Source organism: Anarrhichthys ocellatus, unplaced genomic scaffold (assembly GCF_004355925.1).
Source record: "Anarrhichthys ocellatus isolate YVR2014 unplaced genomic scaffold, GSC_Weel_1.0 scaffold30, whole genome shotgun sequence".
Taxonomy (NCBI): Eukaryota; Metazoa; Chordata; class Actinopteri; order Perciformes; family Anarhichadidae; genus Anarrhichthys; species Anarrhichthys ocellatus.
This window is the reverse complement of record NW_022280060.1, coordinates 4105411-4123593: the sequence shown is the minus strand read 5'-3', so window position 1 is coordinate 4123593 and position 18183 is coordinate 4105411. Positions and strand designations below refer to the sequence as shown.

General features: G+C 43.8%; 2 protein-coding genes across 4 annotated transcripts in view; one reads left to right on the top strand and one right to left on the bottom strand.

Moving 5' to 3' along the window:
* Positions 1 to 8: 8 nt before the first annotated feature.
* zfyve9b (zinc finger, FYVE domain containing 9b) lies at positions 9 to 8916 on the top strand. 2 transcript variants are annotated; one of them, XM_031863971.1, is made up of 16 exons: positions 9 to 699; positions 2199 to 2998; positions 3119 to 3218; positions 3307 to 3503; positions 3596 to 3707; positions 3797 to 3919; positions 4126 to 4281; positions 4422 to 4646; positions 4729 to 4811; positions 4941 to 5045; positions 5205 to 5355; positions 6120 to 6200; positions 6467 to 6629; positions 6770 to 6875; positions 7396 to 7575; positions 8211 to 8916. In XM_031863971.1, the coding sequence occupies exons 1-16, from the start codon at positions 636 to 638 to the stop codon at positions 8370 to 8372; spliced, it is 2808 nt and encodes a 935-aa protein (XP_031719831.1). In that variant the 5' UTR covers positions 9 to 635; the 3' UTR covers positions 8373 to 8916. The 2 variants fall into 2 exon arrangements, with proteins under 2 accessions (XP_031719831.1, XP_031719832.1); XM_031863972.1 differs by lacking the exon at positions 9 to 699 and adding an exon at positions 905 to 1001.
* Positions 8917 to 9072: 156 nt separating this feature from the next.
* Positions 9073 to 18183, bottom strand: part of elovl1b (ELOVL fatty acid elongase 1b) — a 13619-nt gene continuing 4508 nt past the window's right edge. Inside the window, exons 1-8 of one of the 2 annotated variants that reach the window (XM_031863973.1) lie at positions 15421 to 15544; positions 12118 to 12220; positions 11845 to 12035; positions 11580 to 11660; positions 11429 to 11485; positions 11243 to 11348; positions 10800 to 10936; positions 9073 to 10556 (exon numbers count right to left, since the gene is read on the bottom strand). In XM_031863973.1, coding sequence (XP_031719833.1) covers positions 10263 to 10556; positions 10800 to 10936; positions 11243 to 11348; positions 11429 to 11485; positions 11580 to 11660; positions 11845 to 12035; positions 12118 to 12196 — 945 coding nt within the window. In that variant the 5' untranslated portion in view covers positions 12197 to 12220; positions 15421 to 15544 and the 3' untranslated portion in view covers positions 9073 to 10262. Of the gene's footprint in view, positions 10557 to 10799; positions 10937 to 11242; positions 11349 to 11428; positions 11486 to 11579; positions 11661 to 11844; positions 12036 to 12117; positions 12221 to 15420; positions 15545 to 18183 lie in introns of those variants that run through there. The other variant, XM_031863974.1, reaches the window with a different exon arrangement.

Below are 18183 nucleotides of genomic sequence, written 5' to 3'. Positions count from 1 at the left end.
CCCCCCCCCCCCCCCCCCCCCCCACAAACCAGAGACTTTTCTATTTCACAATGGCCCAAGGATGTCCGAGTCAGACTGGCTTGTGCACTTATAACAAATACAAAAAAATAAAAATACTCCCTTCTGGTAAACAGTCAAATCCTTTCACCACAGTGTCATGGTCAGGATTTCAGTGGTCATTAAAGCTAGTCTTAAGACTTTGTTTATGAAACAAAATAAAGGTGATTAACATTCTTTAGATGGTGCTGTGGTCATTGACAAGATTGTGTAAATATCAACGGTTCTCATCCAAACTGAAGATTTTAAGTGTTCAGTTTTGCATGTAAATGATCAACTAATGACATATATATATATATTTTCACATCTGGCATCGTATAGCTGGTGTTGTCTTGGCCATGCGCGCGGTCCTGCGGGCTGTGCAGACGGGCAAAACTGGGGAGGGACGTTTCTGCACACCTCTTGAGTTTCTTCAAAGAGCCGCAGCGAGAGAGAGAGAGAGAGAGACAGGGGGAGGAGGGGGATCACAGAAGAGAGGGGTGTAGAGGGGCGAAATCATCCCATCCTCCGCTTGTGAGCAAGGCACTGCTGCTGCTTGAAGCCCGTGGCTCCTCGGCTCTCACATGTAACGGGATAAAATGCTGAAGTTCTTCTCTGCGCGGGATGACGAGAATGAAAGCCTCCTGGGAGCAATAACTGAGGGTAAGAATTGTGTCGATCGCACCTCGGGTGGAGACGCTCCCCCCCCCCCCATTCATTGCCTGCGAGTTACAGGGTGATGATACAGCGCGTCTTGTGTTTTGTCAGAAATTCGCTGATGCAGCATTTCGCCGCGCGCATAGTCTGCATCATCTGAAACGCGCGCGCGTTTATGTGTGCGTGTGTGTGTGTGTGTTGCGCACATTCCGGTGTGAAGACATGCTGCTGACATACACGCGCCGGCCTCCGTAAACATCAGCCCAGTGGTGTGTCCTGCTCGGTGGTCTGATGTAATGGGGTGCGGGGTGAGTGTCGCATTGCCGCCGGCCTCGGTGCCTGCGAGCGGATTAAACATTTGCGCGCGTGTGTGTGTTGAATGCGTCACTGTCCCGGGAAAGCGATCGCTCCAGTCAGCCGGATCGGTGCAACCCCGCCGCCGTGTCGGGGAATCGTCACTCTGCAGCCCGCAGCGGTGAACGATGAGGCGCGCCTTCCTTTTTATGGTTTTTATTGAGGGAGCTGCAATGCAGTTTAACCCTGAGAAATTAGACCATTCACGTCCAATCTAAATTGTAACAGCCGGTAATACCCGGGTATATATACTATAGGCTCTGATTTCTGGTGGTTGTTTTAATTCCTCTTACCGGGTCCTGAGTCATAACTCTTCATGAGTCACTGGCAGCTACAGCTCAATGAAACACCTGCTATGGACACGTTAACTCCCATGCGTGCTGGTAATTAACAGTAATGGTTATTACCTACCTTACCATTCGAGAGAAAGGTGCAGAAACAGTAATTGCCTGTCATCAGAGAAAGGTGTTTGCCTTTATGTAGATTATCATGTTGAGATTAGGAATGGAGTCATTCAGAATCAAATGGCTCATTTGGCCGTATTTACATGTGAAACACGCTTCTCTGCTGATCAGTTTTAGTAGCAAATCATTTGTTTTTGGTCGACCACCAAAGACACACAACAAATGAGCCAATTTGCAGGACCAGTCAAGACTTCAGCGTGAACACCTGCAAGCCAACATAGAAAACTACAACAAAAACAACATCTGTTAATCCTCAAGGTAATACACTCAGACAGTTTTTGTAGCGCCAATCAAACACAGAACCACTATTGAACATTTGGTCTGGAACCAGCAGCTGTGTGGTATCATCCACTGCGTATACAGCTATGGTTTTACATTTTATATTTAGTCCACAACAAACCTCTTATTTCCAACCATGTGATCCGTTCTGGGATCAGCTCAAGCACACCTCTCAAGGGCGGCGGGGTGCTAATGCTGCCTTTCATGGTGATTGAAAGCTAAGAGGTGTGTTCAGGGTGATGAAATAGATTATCGCACGCTGTTAAATGGCCACTTAGCACATGTGAACATTTTCCGCCTAATAAGTCGTCATTAATGAGCATGAAAACATGGTGTGTGTAAGTGTGTGACAGAATGAGCGATAGACACATTGAGTGTTAGTGATAATCAAGCTCTCCTTCGACACAGATGAAGGAGACAATCCGTCTCTTCAGGACACCAAGCACCACTGGCTGAACAGACCCTGTGTGCTGGTGCTCAAAGATGGTGATGTGTCCAAACCGGGATTGGGTTGCGGCCAAATAAGACCAGAATCTCTGTCCAAGATGTCTTCAGATGCGTCGGTCAGAAGCAGCTTTGGGCCGTGTGAGAAGAAACCATCTGAACATCCTGCCGAAACGACTTCACCTTCCCAGCTGGAGGAAGGCAGCTGCACTGTGACCGCCATCTCCACGTGGGGTGAGAGTTGTTTCGGGGAGTCTTCCAGTCCCCTGGTGCTGAGCCCTGCAGAGGCTGCGTGGCCGGAGGAGGAAGAGGAAGAGGAGGTGGCAGAGGAGGAGAAGAAGAAGAAGCCCCAGGCTCTCCCATCAAAGGAAGACTCTGTGGTTGAGGAGAAGGAGCTGGAGGAGAGCAGGCTGGAGCAGCAAGAGCAGTCCTGCAGCTCGGAGGCGACAGCAGCACCCTCTACTCCCTCACATGATGGCAGGGGGTCCAAGGAGGTCAGATCTAATGGAGGAGATGAGACGAACAGCAGCAAGGCCCAGGCAACCGGCGGGGAGGGAGCAATGGGCGACTGTGAAGCTTCCCCTCCGGATCCCGACAACGAGTCCCAGCTGAGCCCCGTTGGCATTCTGTCCAAGGATCGAAGCACTGTCCTCGGGGAGGTGGCTCCAGTGTGGGTCCCTGACGCTCAGGCGCAGGTCTGCATGAAGTGTGGGGTCAAGTTTACGTTTACCAAGAGGAGGCATCACTGCCGTGCTTGTGGGAAGGTGAGGAAGGACGTTTATATGTTGTGCAGCATTTGAAATAAAACGTAAAAGTTCTCAAGAAGTTGCCTTGCAGTTGATGTGTTAAACGTGTGTGTCTGTCCTTGTGTGGTGTATCGCCAGGTTTTTTGTGCGCTTTGTTCCAACCTGAAGTTCAGACTCACACATCTGGATTGTAAGGAGGGACGAGTTTGTGTTTCCTGTCATTCAATCCTCGTCAAAAGTGAGCACAGATTTATTTTTGTTTTTGTTTAAGTTCACAGTTTTTTAAATGAAACTTTGCTTAAGTAACTCTTGCGTCCTGTCTTCAGGGACACCTCCAAGGGGGAAAAGGAGGGTGTGGTTTGCAGATGACATCCTCCCCAAAAAGCAGTCGGAGTCTGCTCCGACCACACCAGTGAGAGGGTTCTCACCGCTGATGAGACGAGCACTGGGCGGGCTGGTTAGAAGTCCTGTGGGTTCACCACAGATCAGGAGAGCCTTGCGGCCACACGGGACAAATATCAATGTAAGATCACTGAACGTATCTGTTGATCTGTAATTAGTCAGATAGTTTGTACAAAAACATGGGCTCAGTCCTCTGCCTCCCACCTCCTCTAGGAGGCCTGTGGTCCTTACGGCTGGGGCACCACAGCTTTAGTCAGCAGCTCTGCCAACCTCATCCCCCTGGTTGGCCTGCCACCCATCCTCACCTCCACAGGAGTCAAAGGAGGTAAGACAGGTTCCATCCCATTTGAGGGGGAGGGTCAAAAGCAAGAGCAGCATAAGATACATCAGTGTTATTATGTCTTTGTTCTTCAGATTACACTGTGGAGGAGCAGCCCTCTGAGATGCTGCTCATTCAGGAGCTGGAGAGTGGCAGGCCCAAGCCGCTGGTGTTCGTCCTCAATGCCAACCTGCTTGCTATAGTCAAGCTGGTCAACTGTACGTTTCTTTTTTTCCCCTCCTCATTGTGCACGATAAAGTGCATAGAAGGCAACATATTGTACACAATAATGGCTGCTGTGATCCTACAAATAATAATAATTATTGACTCCAAAAAAAGGTGACTGAATGTGATTTCAGTTGGAATTAAAAAAACAACAACTGTCCTTTTAGACCTGTGAGGTTGTGCCTTGATTGTGTGACAGATGTTAACAGGAAGTGCTGGTGCGTGACGACAAAGGGAATGCACGCTGTGGGCCAGGTGGAGGTGGTGTTGTTGCTGCAGTGTTTGCCTGAAGAGAAAAGCTTCCCCAAAGACATTTTCAGCCACATTATCCAGCTGTACAGGGACACCCTCACAGGTCAGAGCCACACACAATAATATGCTTACATACTGTAATTTCCAACTTGTTATGTATAGTAGTGATGTTTTATATTGAATTTGGTAAAAGGGTATTTTCTCCAATGATTACGTGTGTCCTTTTCCTCTGTATTTCTGCAGGAAAGGTTGTGAAACACCTGTCGCTGTCCTTGTTCGGCAGTAGTTTCCTGGGCAGTGAGGAGCACGCAGGCTTCCTGTACATTCGCTCCACTCTGCAGTCCCTTCAAGGTCTACCTCTGCCAAACCAGCCCTACCTCTTTGGCCTGCTGGTCCACAGAGCAGAGGTGGCCTGGGCCAAAGCCTTTCCCTTGCGTCTCATGCTTCGATTGGGGGCCGAATACAGATGTAAGCCATGAAATGAATGAAATGCTACGTCTGTAACGCTACAGGATTTCTCTTCAGTCACCAGCTTTCTTTCTTGTTCCAGTTTACCCGTGTCCTCTGTACAGCGTGCGCTTTAGGAAGCCCTTGTTTGGGGAAATTGGCCACACCATAATGAGACTGTTAGTGGTGAGTGTGACATTTTGTAACAACTTCCTGTTCAGTGTTGTTACAAAAACCAAATTGTTCACCATTAGTAGTTACGTTTGGTGTTGAAACTTTGACCAAACTTTCCCCGTTCCTCCCATCGTGCTTCAGGACTTTAGGAATTACCGTTACAGCCTGCCGATGGTGCCGGGGCTCACTGTGGATCTAGAGGCTCAGAGGACCTGTATAAAGATACCGACCACTGGGTATAATGAGGTAGGATGGAGCCTTTAAATCCCTCACAGAGTTAATAATAATAATAATAATAATAATGTGAATGTAGTTTCTTTTTCTTTAATCAATCTCCATCCTTCCCTCTCATTACAATCTCCATCCTTCCCTCTCATTACAATCTCCATCCTTCCCTCTCATTAGCTAATGAAGGCTTTGAATAAGTCCAATGAGCACGTGCTGGCCATTGGGGCGTGCTTCAATGAGACTGCAGACTCCCACCTCATCTGCGTGCAAGGAGACGATGGCCAGTACCAGACCCAGGCCATCAGCATCCACAATCAGCCACGCAAAGGTGGGCCATTCCAGGATACCGAGAGGCACATCAAGATATCAGAGTCTGGACTTAATGTTACATAATCAAGCAGGAGTGGGGAACATTCACTGCAATCAGACATGTGGATTGCAACAAGGGGGGGGGGGGGGCACCTTGATGAGCTGATAATTCATCTGTTATTTAGGGGAACGTTGGTACAGTTGAATTGGTGCACTGGGAGGAAAGAGATCAACACATTAGGAGCTGCATTCAGTGTTCACTAGAAACACTCGTTGATCTCCACCAACCATGCGGTTCTATCTACTCATTTTACACCTTTTAAAATAGTATTTGCTGCACAATATTTACCATTACAAATGATAAATGTGCAGCCAGACTTTGTGCAAACTCATGACATTTTATTCTACATCCCCATGTTCCCAAAGACATTCAATTATTTTATTCTGTGGCAGAAGGAAGTATGTAAACGTCAGGGAGAAGTTTTCACGTGATTGTGCAGCCGCAACAAAATTAAATCTTGGGATTTAAAGATTTTTACTCAATTTGAATTTTCCATGAATGTAATTGTATCAGAAGCAGAAATAGAATACAGACAGAATATTGTTTAACACTATTCATTTTAAAGAGAAACAAAGGGCTCAAGAAGTTCTCTTATGTAACACTAGATGGCACAACATGATCGTTTCTTTCTTGTTACTACAAAGACTGATATATCAGGATTGGAGCCACAGAGTTTGTCTCTAAACATGTTTGTTTTTTCTTCTCTTTTTTTGTTATTGCAGTTACTGGATCATGCTTTTTTATATTCAGCAGTGCACTGAAAGCGTCTGCAGGATACCTTGCCAAGTCCAGCATCGTAGAAGGTAGGATGTCAGCTCAGAGGGGAGTCAGGTTCACCTTGACACGTTCCTGCCCTGGAGGAAATTCAATGCTTACATATATTTACTATTTAAAAAACAAAAAGTAGTGCATGTTAACACCCCTGCTTTAAGACTGCTTTATTCAGAATGTGTGTGTATATGTGTGTGTCTGTGTACATTTTAACAGACGTGTGTACATGTTGATGCATGCGAGTGTACGTGTGTCTGTCCGTGTGTTCCTCCTGTATCGCTGCCCCCTTCTCCCCCAGATGGACTGATGGTGCAGATCACCGTGGAAACCATGGCCGAGCTGCGCCGGTCGCTACGGGACATGAAAGACTACTCCGTCACCTGCGGACGGCTCGACCAATCGGACAGCCAGGAGCTTGTGTGTGTACAGTGGGTGGAGGAGAAATGCTCAGTGAATAAGGGGTGAGCGTGTCCGCCTGTTTGATGCTCATGTGGCAGAATGAGGCTTTTGTGCTCAAAGAGAACAACATGGCAGAGTGTGCTGGCTTTAGTAACGTCTGCGTTTTCATTTCTGTCCCATGTTGTAAATGTGTGTCCTCCAGAGTTATAAGCCCCATCGATGGGAAATCCATGGAGTCCATCTGCAATACCAAGATGTTTCAGAAGTCAGAATACAAAGAAAACGGGAAGATCATCCGCTGGACAGAAGTACATATGATGATCTGCTAAAAATATCTACATAAGTAGAGCAGCAACGATTAATCAATTAGTTGTCAACTATTAAATGAATCACCAATGACTTTGATAATAGATTAATCGGTTTGAATCATTATTTAAGAAAGAAAAGTCAAATTTCTCTGGTTCCAGCTCCTTAAATATGAATATTTTCTGATTTATTTGCTCCACAATGAAAGCAAACTGACATTGTGGAGCAAATAAAGTTGCAGCGGGTGTTCAGCTAGATCTGATTCATCACACTGTATTCTCCATCTAATGAAGTACCTGTAATGAGATGCACAGGATAAGTAGAGCTAATGTAAAACTTGAATTTGAGTTGTGGACTAAACAAGACTATCAAAGATCTTAGGCTTTGGGAAACACTGTTCGACATTCTGACATTTTATAGACAAAAACAACCAATTGATTAATCGATAAAATAATCAAGAGATTAGTTGCAGCCTTTAACGTAACTGCCTCCTCTCTATACATCTGTCTACGTGCTGTGCAGGTGTTTTTCCTGCAGAGGGGGAATCACCCCAAAGGAGGAGCGAGTGACTCTGCTGAACACGACCGGTTGACGGAGCGGATCGCCCGGGCGTTTTGCTTGGCACTGTGTCCTCACCTCAAGCTGCTGAAAGAGGACGGGATGGCCAAGCTGGGGCTGCGTGTCGCGTTTGATGCTCAAGAGGTCTGAAAGGATGTTTGGTATTTGGCATCAGTGAGCTGAGTCACAATGACATATTGTTACGAACTTCCCATAATAAGGTTGCATCATGAATACTGCCCTGCAAAGCCAAAATACAACAAGTACATACTTGTTCAGAATAGATGGTGAAAGGAACACATTGTTTATAGATACTATACTATCATCAGGCAGAATGTAGTGTCTATTTATTTTAGGTGTAATGTAGATCTATGGAATATTTATTTTTGGTTATATTATCAGCCTGTGGAGCCATAAAAATGAAGCCAATACAACCATGCCACCGAGATGAAATCCTTTTTCTATAAACGTTTAGTTTCACAGTGATCATTTATAAATTCTTTAAATAGCAGTTTCTTTTCTATGCTACAGAATAAGTGGTACTCTGCTAACAATGTGAGGATTACATCAGCATGGGATTCCTTAAGGTTTCAGATGCTCTTTCACTCGGCCAAAAAGTTTATGAAAAATACGCAGGGATGTTTCGTAAAAAATCATACCGGTCTAACTTTGAGTGGTGTAACATATGACTCACATAATGCACAGTTGTAAAGCTCTTAACTCAAGCTTCAGGGTGTGACTATATTAAAACGAATTACTGGTTTCTTTTGTAATTTCAGGTGGGATTTGTGGCTGGGAGCAATGGGCTTCCCCTCCCAGCTCAGTACCTGAACGCCCTGGACAGCGTGCTGATCCCCGTCATACACAGCAGGGGGCGCAAGAGGGGCGACGAGCCCATCGTGATGGAGCTCATCTTTTACATCCTGGAGAACATCATTTAAAGAGCGCACACGCCCCCGCTATTTCATCTTTTCAAACTCTGACCACAACTCTGTCTCCGGCACTTCTCATCAGTGCTGCCAACGGTTTCAGGCCAATAAAAGCATTCAAAAGGGCGAACCGGACCACATCCAAGGTCTGCATTACATCTCATCCACTCACGAGCAGAGAGAGAAGTGGTTAGTGGTTTTCTGATCTCACCCTGCCCTGCAGCAGACAATCTGGGTACGCATGAAACCTAGGATGGGCCATCAGATCACTGTACACTGTACAGTAGTAGCAACTTCATAGCTTGATATCGTCCACGTCACAAAGTTCAATACCAATTCCCATATGGAGAATACCTTTAAAAGTGGGAGCTGGATTCAGACCCACGACATAAAAGCAAAGAGATAAAGAGAATGACTTGAAGAACAGTATGTAGTAGATCTGTAGCAATTTGATGCGCACTGAATGAATGCCTAAAGGATGTTTTCATACTGGTTGTATTTTAATTGATTGCTCATGAAATGTAATGTCGGCCTGGAATTAAACTTGCAACAACGACCAAGTTACCGCCTGTTCATGAAGGTCACATTTACTAAAGTACTTGCACTTAACTAGCTTTATACTTATACGTCACATTTCAGAGGGAAAATATTGTTCTTTTTTTTCCTCCACTACATTTGCGCCAACTGCTATAATTACAAACTATATTGCAGATTACGATTTTACATGCAAAAAATGCACTCATTGACTTTATTAGGGAAAACCTGTAAAACCAAATCCAATAGCTCATTTACAAAGATAATAAACTTCAGTTTTGATTGACACTATCATAGAGGTATGCACTTAACTTGAATGTTAGAAACACCTATTAATGTAAAAGATAATGCAGTCATATACAAAAAATAATCCTTCAGATTCAGTTCAGAAAAGCTGCGTGTTCCAGTCTGTAAAACAAAGCAACTATTTCATGTACTGGATCTGTGGTTTGTTTAGCTTGCATTCATTTTCAGGCTGAATGGACGCTGAGTGCCAACAAGATCGCATTTCTGAACCTGATGAACCCGCGCGTGGTTGATAACGGTGGGTGGAGATCCGGTCTGCAGGATGCTTACTCTCTCCCTCTCTGGCTCTTAACGATGGATTTTTTTTTTCAGACAAAGCAGAATGGGGCTCTTGTTAACCTCCTACTGGCTCCACATATTTGAGATGGTTAAGACAAGAGGCTTCAGCACACAATGCAAATACTTTTCTTTGTTGCAACACAGCAGTCTTTCCCCAGAGCCCTGACAACTTGAACCCTTCTAAGCATGCCGCACATTCAGTAAGCACCTATTCTGTGAAAATACGGACGCACAAAACGTGTAAGATAATTCAAGATTGAATTTATTGAGATTTAATTTTAAATACACAATATAAGAAAATTTAGAAAGTCTAAACCAATACAAATTAGTTATTTTTGTTTGCTGTAAAACTATTTACAAAAAGTATTTTCAAGTTTGATAGAAACTGTACAGTTATCTGTCAACAAGAGGAGGTCAGTGCGATGTGGGTGTCAGAGAAGTAGTGAAGGCAAGTGGGGTGAAAGGCCGCCAGTGTGATACTGAACTAGGAGCTTGTTGCAACATCAGTGAAGATAATATTTTGGTCAAAACATCTTCTCTTCATACATTTTTATGTTCCATAAATGGTTTCCCCAACTCAAAAAGAGGTTTTGAGTTGAACGAACGAACAAACAGAAGCAACCAAAAGTTTGGAGCCCAACTGTGGAAATCATTGACCACGTCATTTCCCCATGTGTCGCAATTCAAACTAATAACAGGAAAAGAAACACAGCCAAAACTATCTTTGGAATCCGTAGTAGTATAAACCGGTTCACACTTCTTAGGTGTTTCCTTCCAGGGATCTTAGGCCTTCTTCATCTTGCTCACGTGACTGTTGCCGTTGCTCGCTCCGTGGTTGACGCCGTTCTCATGGTGCTTGCCGTTGGTGTAGACGGCCGTGCCGTTCTGACACTGCTTAGCATCCTGTTTTGGCAACCGCTTGCCCCTCACGTAAGCCTGGATCCAGAAGTTGGAGAAGAGCACGAAGAAGAAGGTTCCATACATCCAGATGAGGTGGAGGATCATGGGGAACTGGTAGTCGCAGCTGTGCATGAAGTAGTACTGGGTAGCGTGGAGAGATACCAGGACAAACTGGGTCTGTCGGGAAGAAACCAGGAGTCAGCCATGCACTTACTATAAATAAACGCAGATGGATTCGTCTTGAAGCCTGAACCAGAGTACCAGACATTCAAATGAAAAGACTAGTAGTTTAAGACGCTGAGCGAGGCTCTCATGCCGTCCTTGAGCTGATCCCTGAAGCCTACGAGTAGCTCAATTAAAATACAAAATTGATGATGAAGCGAACAACACAGAAAACTGCAGAATATAGGGTGTCCCTACCAGCTGAATGGCCGTCATGTATTTCTTCCACCACAGAAACTTCTGGAAGCGTGGTCCAGCAGCAGACAGGCCGTAGTAGAAATACATGATGATGTGGACGGTGGAATTCACCATAGCATGAAAAGATCCCATTCCACCTGGGGGTAATAATCACAAACAGCATTAGGCCAACTCAAAGTAGCGGAAGAACCCAAGTAAAAACCTCGACGGCCTCGACATTCTTGGAAGGTCAGAGACTCTTGGTTAATCATTTTCTCATGACTAAACAGAACTATACAATAACCGGCAGAAGGTTCCTTTAAAAAACAAGAGCAGAAGCCAACTGGAGGACAGTGTTGCTGATTGTACAGGTCAACATCCACAAGATTGGTTTTACAGGACAAAGTAATAACACTAAAACCATTAATAATTCTTCAATCAAGATTGTGTTAATGTGTACTCACCAGGAGCATAGACAATCCCCCACCACCAGGTCCAGGGCATGAAGGAGTGGTGGAAGATGTGTAGGAAGGTCACCTGGCCATGCTTTTTCCTCAACACGAAGAAGACCTGAGCGAAAGACGATATTGATCAGTTAAAGTCAACCAAAACTGAACACAAAAGCGAGTCAAGCAAAAGACTGAACTTACTGTGTCGATGAGCTCAATAATCTTGGAGAACCAGAACAGCCAGGCCACTCGGACCATCTGTTGAGGAGGGAAAAGACTTTGTAAAATGATCATTTCACTTCATATTAAAGCAAGAAATGACTAATAATTGAGTAGAAAGAGAGGGACTTACTCGAAGTGCTTGAGGACTGTTCGACGTATCCACTGGGTCACATCGCCAGGTATATGTTGTGGCCCAACCAGACATCAGGAACTAAATTACAAGAACATTTGATTTGATTTCATTGCTAAATTAAGATCTTTACAGATATAAATTCAACCAAAACTAGACAAATTAAGCCACTTTCTCTTCATGTATGACCATGAGATGTTCAAAATGTGTAAAAAGTAAATTGCAAGTCGTTAAATGTCGGAGACTTTAAGTAACAGTGTCTTACTTCGTAGACGATGATTGTCGACAGTGCCACTAGCGAGAAGTTGTAGACTATCATGGCTTCCTTAAGCTGGAAGGGCTTACGATTGGCCATCATGCGCGGCCCAAGGTACAGTACAAAGAAGAGGTAACACAGCAATGTTGCAGACATGGCAATAGGAGTCTGCATCATTGGATATTCCTTCAGCCGTGGATCTAGAGAAAGAAGAAAAAGACAATACGTTAGAAAACAATAAATAGAGTGATCTTTTGCATTTAGTTTAGCTAAGTCACCTACCAATTCCTGCCAAGAGGTAGTTGTAGATATCCATGGCATGCGAGCCGATCTCCTGAATCTCTCGAAGCATGTTTGCCATCTTGAATTGTTGTGACCAAATTATCTGCAAAAACACATAAAGCTCATTGTTAATTTGATCTAGTCAAGGCCAAACACAGCAGCAACCCCTCTACCACTCCCATGGCAGTAATTCAAGGAGTGACACATCACTAAGTTCAAGAAAACTCTATTTTGCCATTTTTTGAATGTCAGATGTATTGTTTTTGGATGTGTAAATGTAGCTGAAATGTACCATTATTCTTCCTCATCGGTTTTTGGAACCTATAAAAAGCAGTTCACTTTTCCTAGACAGTGAAATTTCCGAAAATAGTGTTCTCTGTCATGAATGGATTACATAAATTCTTCAACAAAAATATAAATCACATGGCTTTTTGGGGGGCTTGGAACAATGAGGAGCATTTTGGAGCATTTCCTGATTCAGCGGGATTGAAATGCAATTATCGGCTCATCTCTCCTCAAACAAAACACACCCAACAGAAATACCGTCAGTCACGGGCTGATATCAGAGAGCAGGCGCTACAAGGAACTGGGAGGGAAACCCTCGTCCTACAGCAGGGCTGGCACTCTGCTGGCTGGCTTTTGTGTCTTGACTTCATGACTCTTGCATACAGTCAAACTGCTCTCAAACCGCAGAGCCCTGACATTGTCATCCAAGCTCCTTAAACTCACAAGTGGTTTTTTTGTCTTGTTACGTAGCAACCGCACTTATTTGAGACATTGCCGCTGCGAACTGAATCTATCAGTTCAACTACAAATATGTGCACACACACGACTGTTGCTCTGGGTTTCTGACCTACAAATGTTTCTGTTGACAAAAGGCTCACCATATCAAGCAAGTGTAAAGTGTATTCACAAAGTAGAGGACACGCAGGGTGCGGCCCTCTGTACCCACGCTATTGTTGTACAATCTGCAAAGCTCTGAGTTTTCACTGCTCAAGGCCTAAAGAACAGCCCGCCTTAAACCAATATAATCACCAGCTGATAATTCCATGTTGTGTAATGAAGGGCAGGTGAGGCGTGGAGCTGATACAGAGGTGCTGCTCAGGTAAAAACACATTTTAAGTGCAAACTACAGATGTGAATTTTGCCAACACTGAGCTGGATCCAAGTTTAAGAATGCTAACTCGCTTTCAGTATCAATTTTTTAAAACTTTTCGACAGGGTGTCAAACCAGCTCTGTAATCTGCACTTGTGCATACTTGTTTTCAAGGCTGCTTCAGTCTAAAACTCACTCGCCTCATGGTAATGAATGTACAACACATTATCTTACATCTTCAACGACTGACTTGCAAAAAATAAAAAGGCCACACAGATACTGAGCTGTCAACCCAAAATATGCATAACGGCCCTTGATCTGCTTAAGTTCATATTTAGTGAGTCTATTGTGTCAAAGTTGAAGCGGATTCTGAGCACACAGCTACAGTGTAAACAGATTGTATAAACTTTTAATTCCCACAGAGTTTGTTCGCCTCAGGGCTTTTTTTTAAGCGTTAACCACAAAGCAACTGTCAACAGGGCGGTAGTATCTTTCTGTTCGATCTTCTTGTGGAGCTTCCAGGTTATTGAGTCGAGCATTCCAGGACAATTTATAACAGCTGCACTGCTGTCTTAGCTTCCTTTTGTCAATATGGTGAAAACTTGAACTGGAGTTTTGTGCTGTTGCAGCCCCTCGGCAGTATCACCAAAAAGTGAAAATGATGGTGTTGTACAGCAGATCAGATACATGACATTTCAGAAAACTCTTACGCAAAAACGCGCTGGTTGTTTTTGAACCGACGGTGAGACATTCGGTCAGGCGCCCTCGCATTTCAACAAGAGCACCATCACGTCTGTTGTGGAGAGTCTGTCTTGTTCTGAGGAAAAATGCTGAACAGTTACATTGAGCAGAGGACCGTCGGGTCAGGTTAGTGATAACGTCGAGTTTATTGTAGCACCGCGAGTTGAGTCGTGGCAGTTTGACGTCACATGGCTTAGAATTTTACGAGTTCGTAATTTGTTTGAGTTCTTAAATCCAAAAATATTGGTAATTCACCAAATAGTTGAGTGTATACATGAAAAAATAGATTTAGTTTTTGGACACCAAAAGCCACTTTTCTGAGTTCAATCAAATGATGTTGTCGACACTGCAACAGGATTATACAGAAACCCTACAGTTAGATATGTACATAGGATTTGCTTTTTGAATACAAGTCATATAAATCTCCCAGTTTTCATGTTCAAACTGCTGAATGAACAACTTGTGACTCACTTGAGAGAGATGTTTTAGAGAATACACATAAATAAAGTGATTGTGCAAGGTCAGGAGGATAGTCTTATGATCATGAACACTAAGAAGGAAAAGGAAACAATATTTCTGTATCTTTAAGTCCCGGATGAAGTTGGCAAAAAATTGAAAATGAAGTCCCTTCCATCCCAGCTTAGTGAAACCACAGATCTTTTACAAGAGCGGCCGACAGCAGTTAATGAACATCACTGCTCTGACACTTCTATGCCATTTCCTGCATCTACTCATCAGTGACCTCAAACATGATGAGACCACTCAACTGATTTCAATCTCCACCAATTAAAGGCTCACATACGAATTGGAACTCCACTGTTGAAGAACATTCAGCGCTGTTCAGCCAAATAAACATTAGTAGTAAATCCACAAGATTAGAGGAGCATCCGCGTACAGAGGAGTCCACACAGTGCTGTAGTGTTACCGTGACGGAGTGAAGACATTCAGCAGACACATGACCACTTAAGCACCACGCTACCTTTAGGCAATGACTTCTGTCACCTCTCAAGAGGAATGTCAAAAATGTAAAGCCCTGAGCTACACAAGTCCATTCTCGAACCAGACAAAAATGTTGTTTTAATGGTTCTACAAAAACACAGCGTTAGTCCTTCTGCATGTCCTCTTTATGTTACTCTTTTAGACTACATTGACAACAACGTGGCTGGTTTACGTCTATATAGAAGAGTGGAAAGGGCGGTGGAACATTTCCTATGGAGGCCATGTCAATGAATCATAGGGATGGCAAAAGGGAGCTCACATTCACACGGTAGAAGTTAATGATGAACCGATGAACCGACAGGAACCGTTACACACAGCAAAGAATCCGTTATAAAAAGGACATTTCAACCACCACAGCCTGATATCCTCAAACACCAAATGAACAGACAATTCACCCCTGAGCTGCTCAACATGTTGGGCGGAGTTAGTCAGTGAGTTCACCTTCTACGTAACCATATGCAACTTACCTCGTTGAGACTAGAATTAACCTCTTAAATCATCAGAAGCCAATGTGGATCCTTCTTTCACAGGACAGCAAAGCCTCTGTGCAAAACTATAAGGACGGGCCGGTGGGCAGCAGCAAAAAGAGAGAACAGCAGAGCAGAAAGAGACAGAGAGAGAGACAGAGAGAGAGAGAGAGAGAGAGAGAGAGAGAGAGAGAGAGAGAGAGAGAGAGAGAGAGAGAGAGAGAGAGAGAGAGAGAGATGGGGAAAGGGAATGAGAGTGTAAACTGACAAACTGTGACTGGTACAGCAGTATTCCAAATCCCCACCCTCCCTGACTCACACAGTGGATGAATAACTAGCTCACAGAAGCAGGGAGGGGGGGGGGGAATGAGCCAGAGAGAGAGAGAGCACAAGCCAGCGCCAAGACGGAGTACAACTTTGGTGAGATTGAGAGATGGGCCCCATTTAAACCCACACCCCAATTTAAGATGCTACCTTGTGACCACCGCCTTGAATTCAACAAGTCTGAGATGCCCCCCCCCTCCCCGCTACCTTTTTCTCTCCTGTTCACCCCCCACCCAGTGAAACACACACGACACACAACTGTGGAGTCGCTCTGTAAGTTTTCGCTCAGGGGTGGGCTGATAATATTATTCACGGGCAGCAGGCGAGCAATCAGAGGACACTCTGTTATCATGAAAGGGGCCATTGTTACCCTGTGTTGGCTCTGGACCCAGCCAACACCCTTACAGCAAAAGTAATTTCCATGTTTCGCTCTGTGTTTGGAGACGATCGATGTCATCGCGGAAAATAATGCCTGGAACAAGTCGGGAGTAGCTGCATTTCTTCTGTCGTTTTGTCTGCTTAATGTTTGGCAACATGCTTGCTTCATACACTCCTACCTAACTACAAGGAGTACAGCTCATGATAGAGAGAAATACATTTGGATACATTCGAGCTAGGGAGCATCATAACCAGTCATAAAGTCTTGATGTATGCTCAGGGTTGGAGAGTGAGGCTGCGAGGGGAGAACGTGACTCATACGATAATGCTTAAAAATCCTCTGAGCGTTTCGTGTATGAGGAGGGTTTGATCGTCATAGGAAATCACTGACTCTGATCTTACTGCCACACCCATTCATTTCAAAGAGAGGAACAAAACATAAGAGATAATTGATTTTATTTTATGCTGAGAAATCATTTTAGTCCTTTGGCTGCAGGGAGGAACGCATAACTTCTATAGATTTGAGAACATAAGTAGTTATTAATATGGTCTGATGAAACCGCACACAATGACTTAATAAGAGTTTCAGAGATCACGTCATACGCGTAATGAACAAGGCAGCGTTTACTCTTGCGGGCTCATTCAGAAAGAGCCCTGCAAAGTCAGATCATGCTGAAAATGTAGCTTATAAGTAAAATGCAAATAGTTATAAGAACCCTGGAATTCTGTAATTCCTATTAAAAGCATATTGTATGATGTCATTTTTTTGTAAATACTAGTCGAACTTGGTTTTTCAAACCACAAACATCTGGTATCTGGTGATCTTATCACTGCATCCGATTGGTCACTCGATCCCTGCGGGGGATGGGAGGGGTGGTGGCAGCCCTCCAGTGCATTTCAGCCCCTCCTCCAAACACCAATACACACTTGATAACATGATAGTCATCTTTTCCTGTGAAACCAAAACCTCAGGTGACAATTATTGTGGTTTACAAAGCCTGAAAGAGTCTCCATCAGATCAAAACAAGTCATGTTTAGAAAGAGTAGAAAGTTAGCCATAGTAACCCTGGTCAAGCAAAAGTCTTGGCAAATCAATCCATTACACAAAGTGCAGTGTGACAACACATCTAACTTTATCTTGCAATGCATAAAAGGGGCTCCACTGAAAAAAAGCTTAATTCTGAACTATTGATGATCTTGGTTCATAAAAACAATACATAATCCCAATGGATGATCTGGTGACTTGGAAAGTGTAAAAGCAGGAACAAGTGTGCAGCTGAGCACTGAGCCAGATATTTCCACCAGCATGTCACACACTCGTGTGAGGAATCTGACTTTGCTGTCAATGTACAAGTCTCAAGTCAAGCTATGCAATGTCATAAAAATATCTTTTGTTAAGAAATGATGCTGCTCTGAAAAGCAAGATAAGACTGACGGTGTATTTTAAGTTATTAGGGGTTTGGCTCAGAACTGGCAAGGTTATATTAATGTTCATTATGATCAAACACCGTCACTGCTCAGCAGTCTGTTATTTGTTGTATATGACAGTTAGTTCCGACCGAGTAATTTGATTGGACGAGAGGCATTCTATTTATACTATCACTCCACTTTACTGGAGTTCTAATGACCATTAATGACATTCACAGTCGTAGTCTATCTGACCTGCAGTAAAATGTAGACGTATTCAAAGCAGCTAGCTTGTTCATGCGTTGCTTGTCCCAGTCAGCTGCAGAACTATTTATGTTGGTGGAGCAAAATAAATGATCCAACTAAACAAATCATAATCTGTTGTTGCTTATTACTGTTAACTAATAAATGTCACTTGTAGCAGCAAAGACTTAGAGATGCATATTATTGGGTGGTCCTGAAGTGGAAACATCAGAAGCAGATATAAGATCAAATTCAGAGTTCATTAATGAATGTGATCATAGACCTATGTCTAGACGCTGTGGGGTTTTATTAAGCAACGTTTTCTATGATTTGATGAGCTAAACTAAACTGGTTTGTAATGTGGCAACAGCCACTTCAGCGATTAACAATGAGGGACATCGATCTTTATAT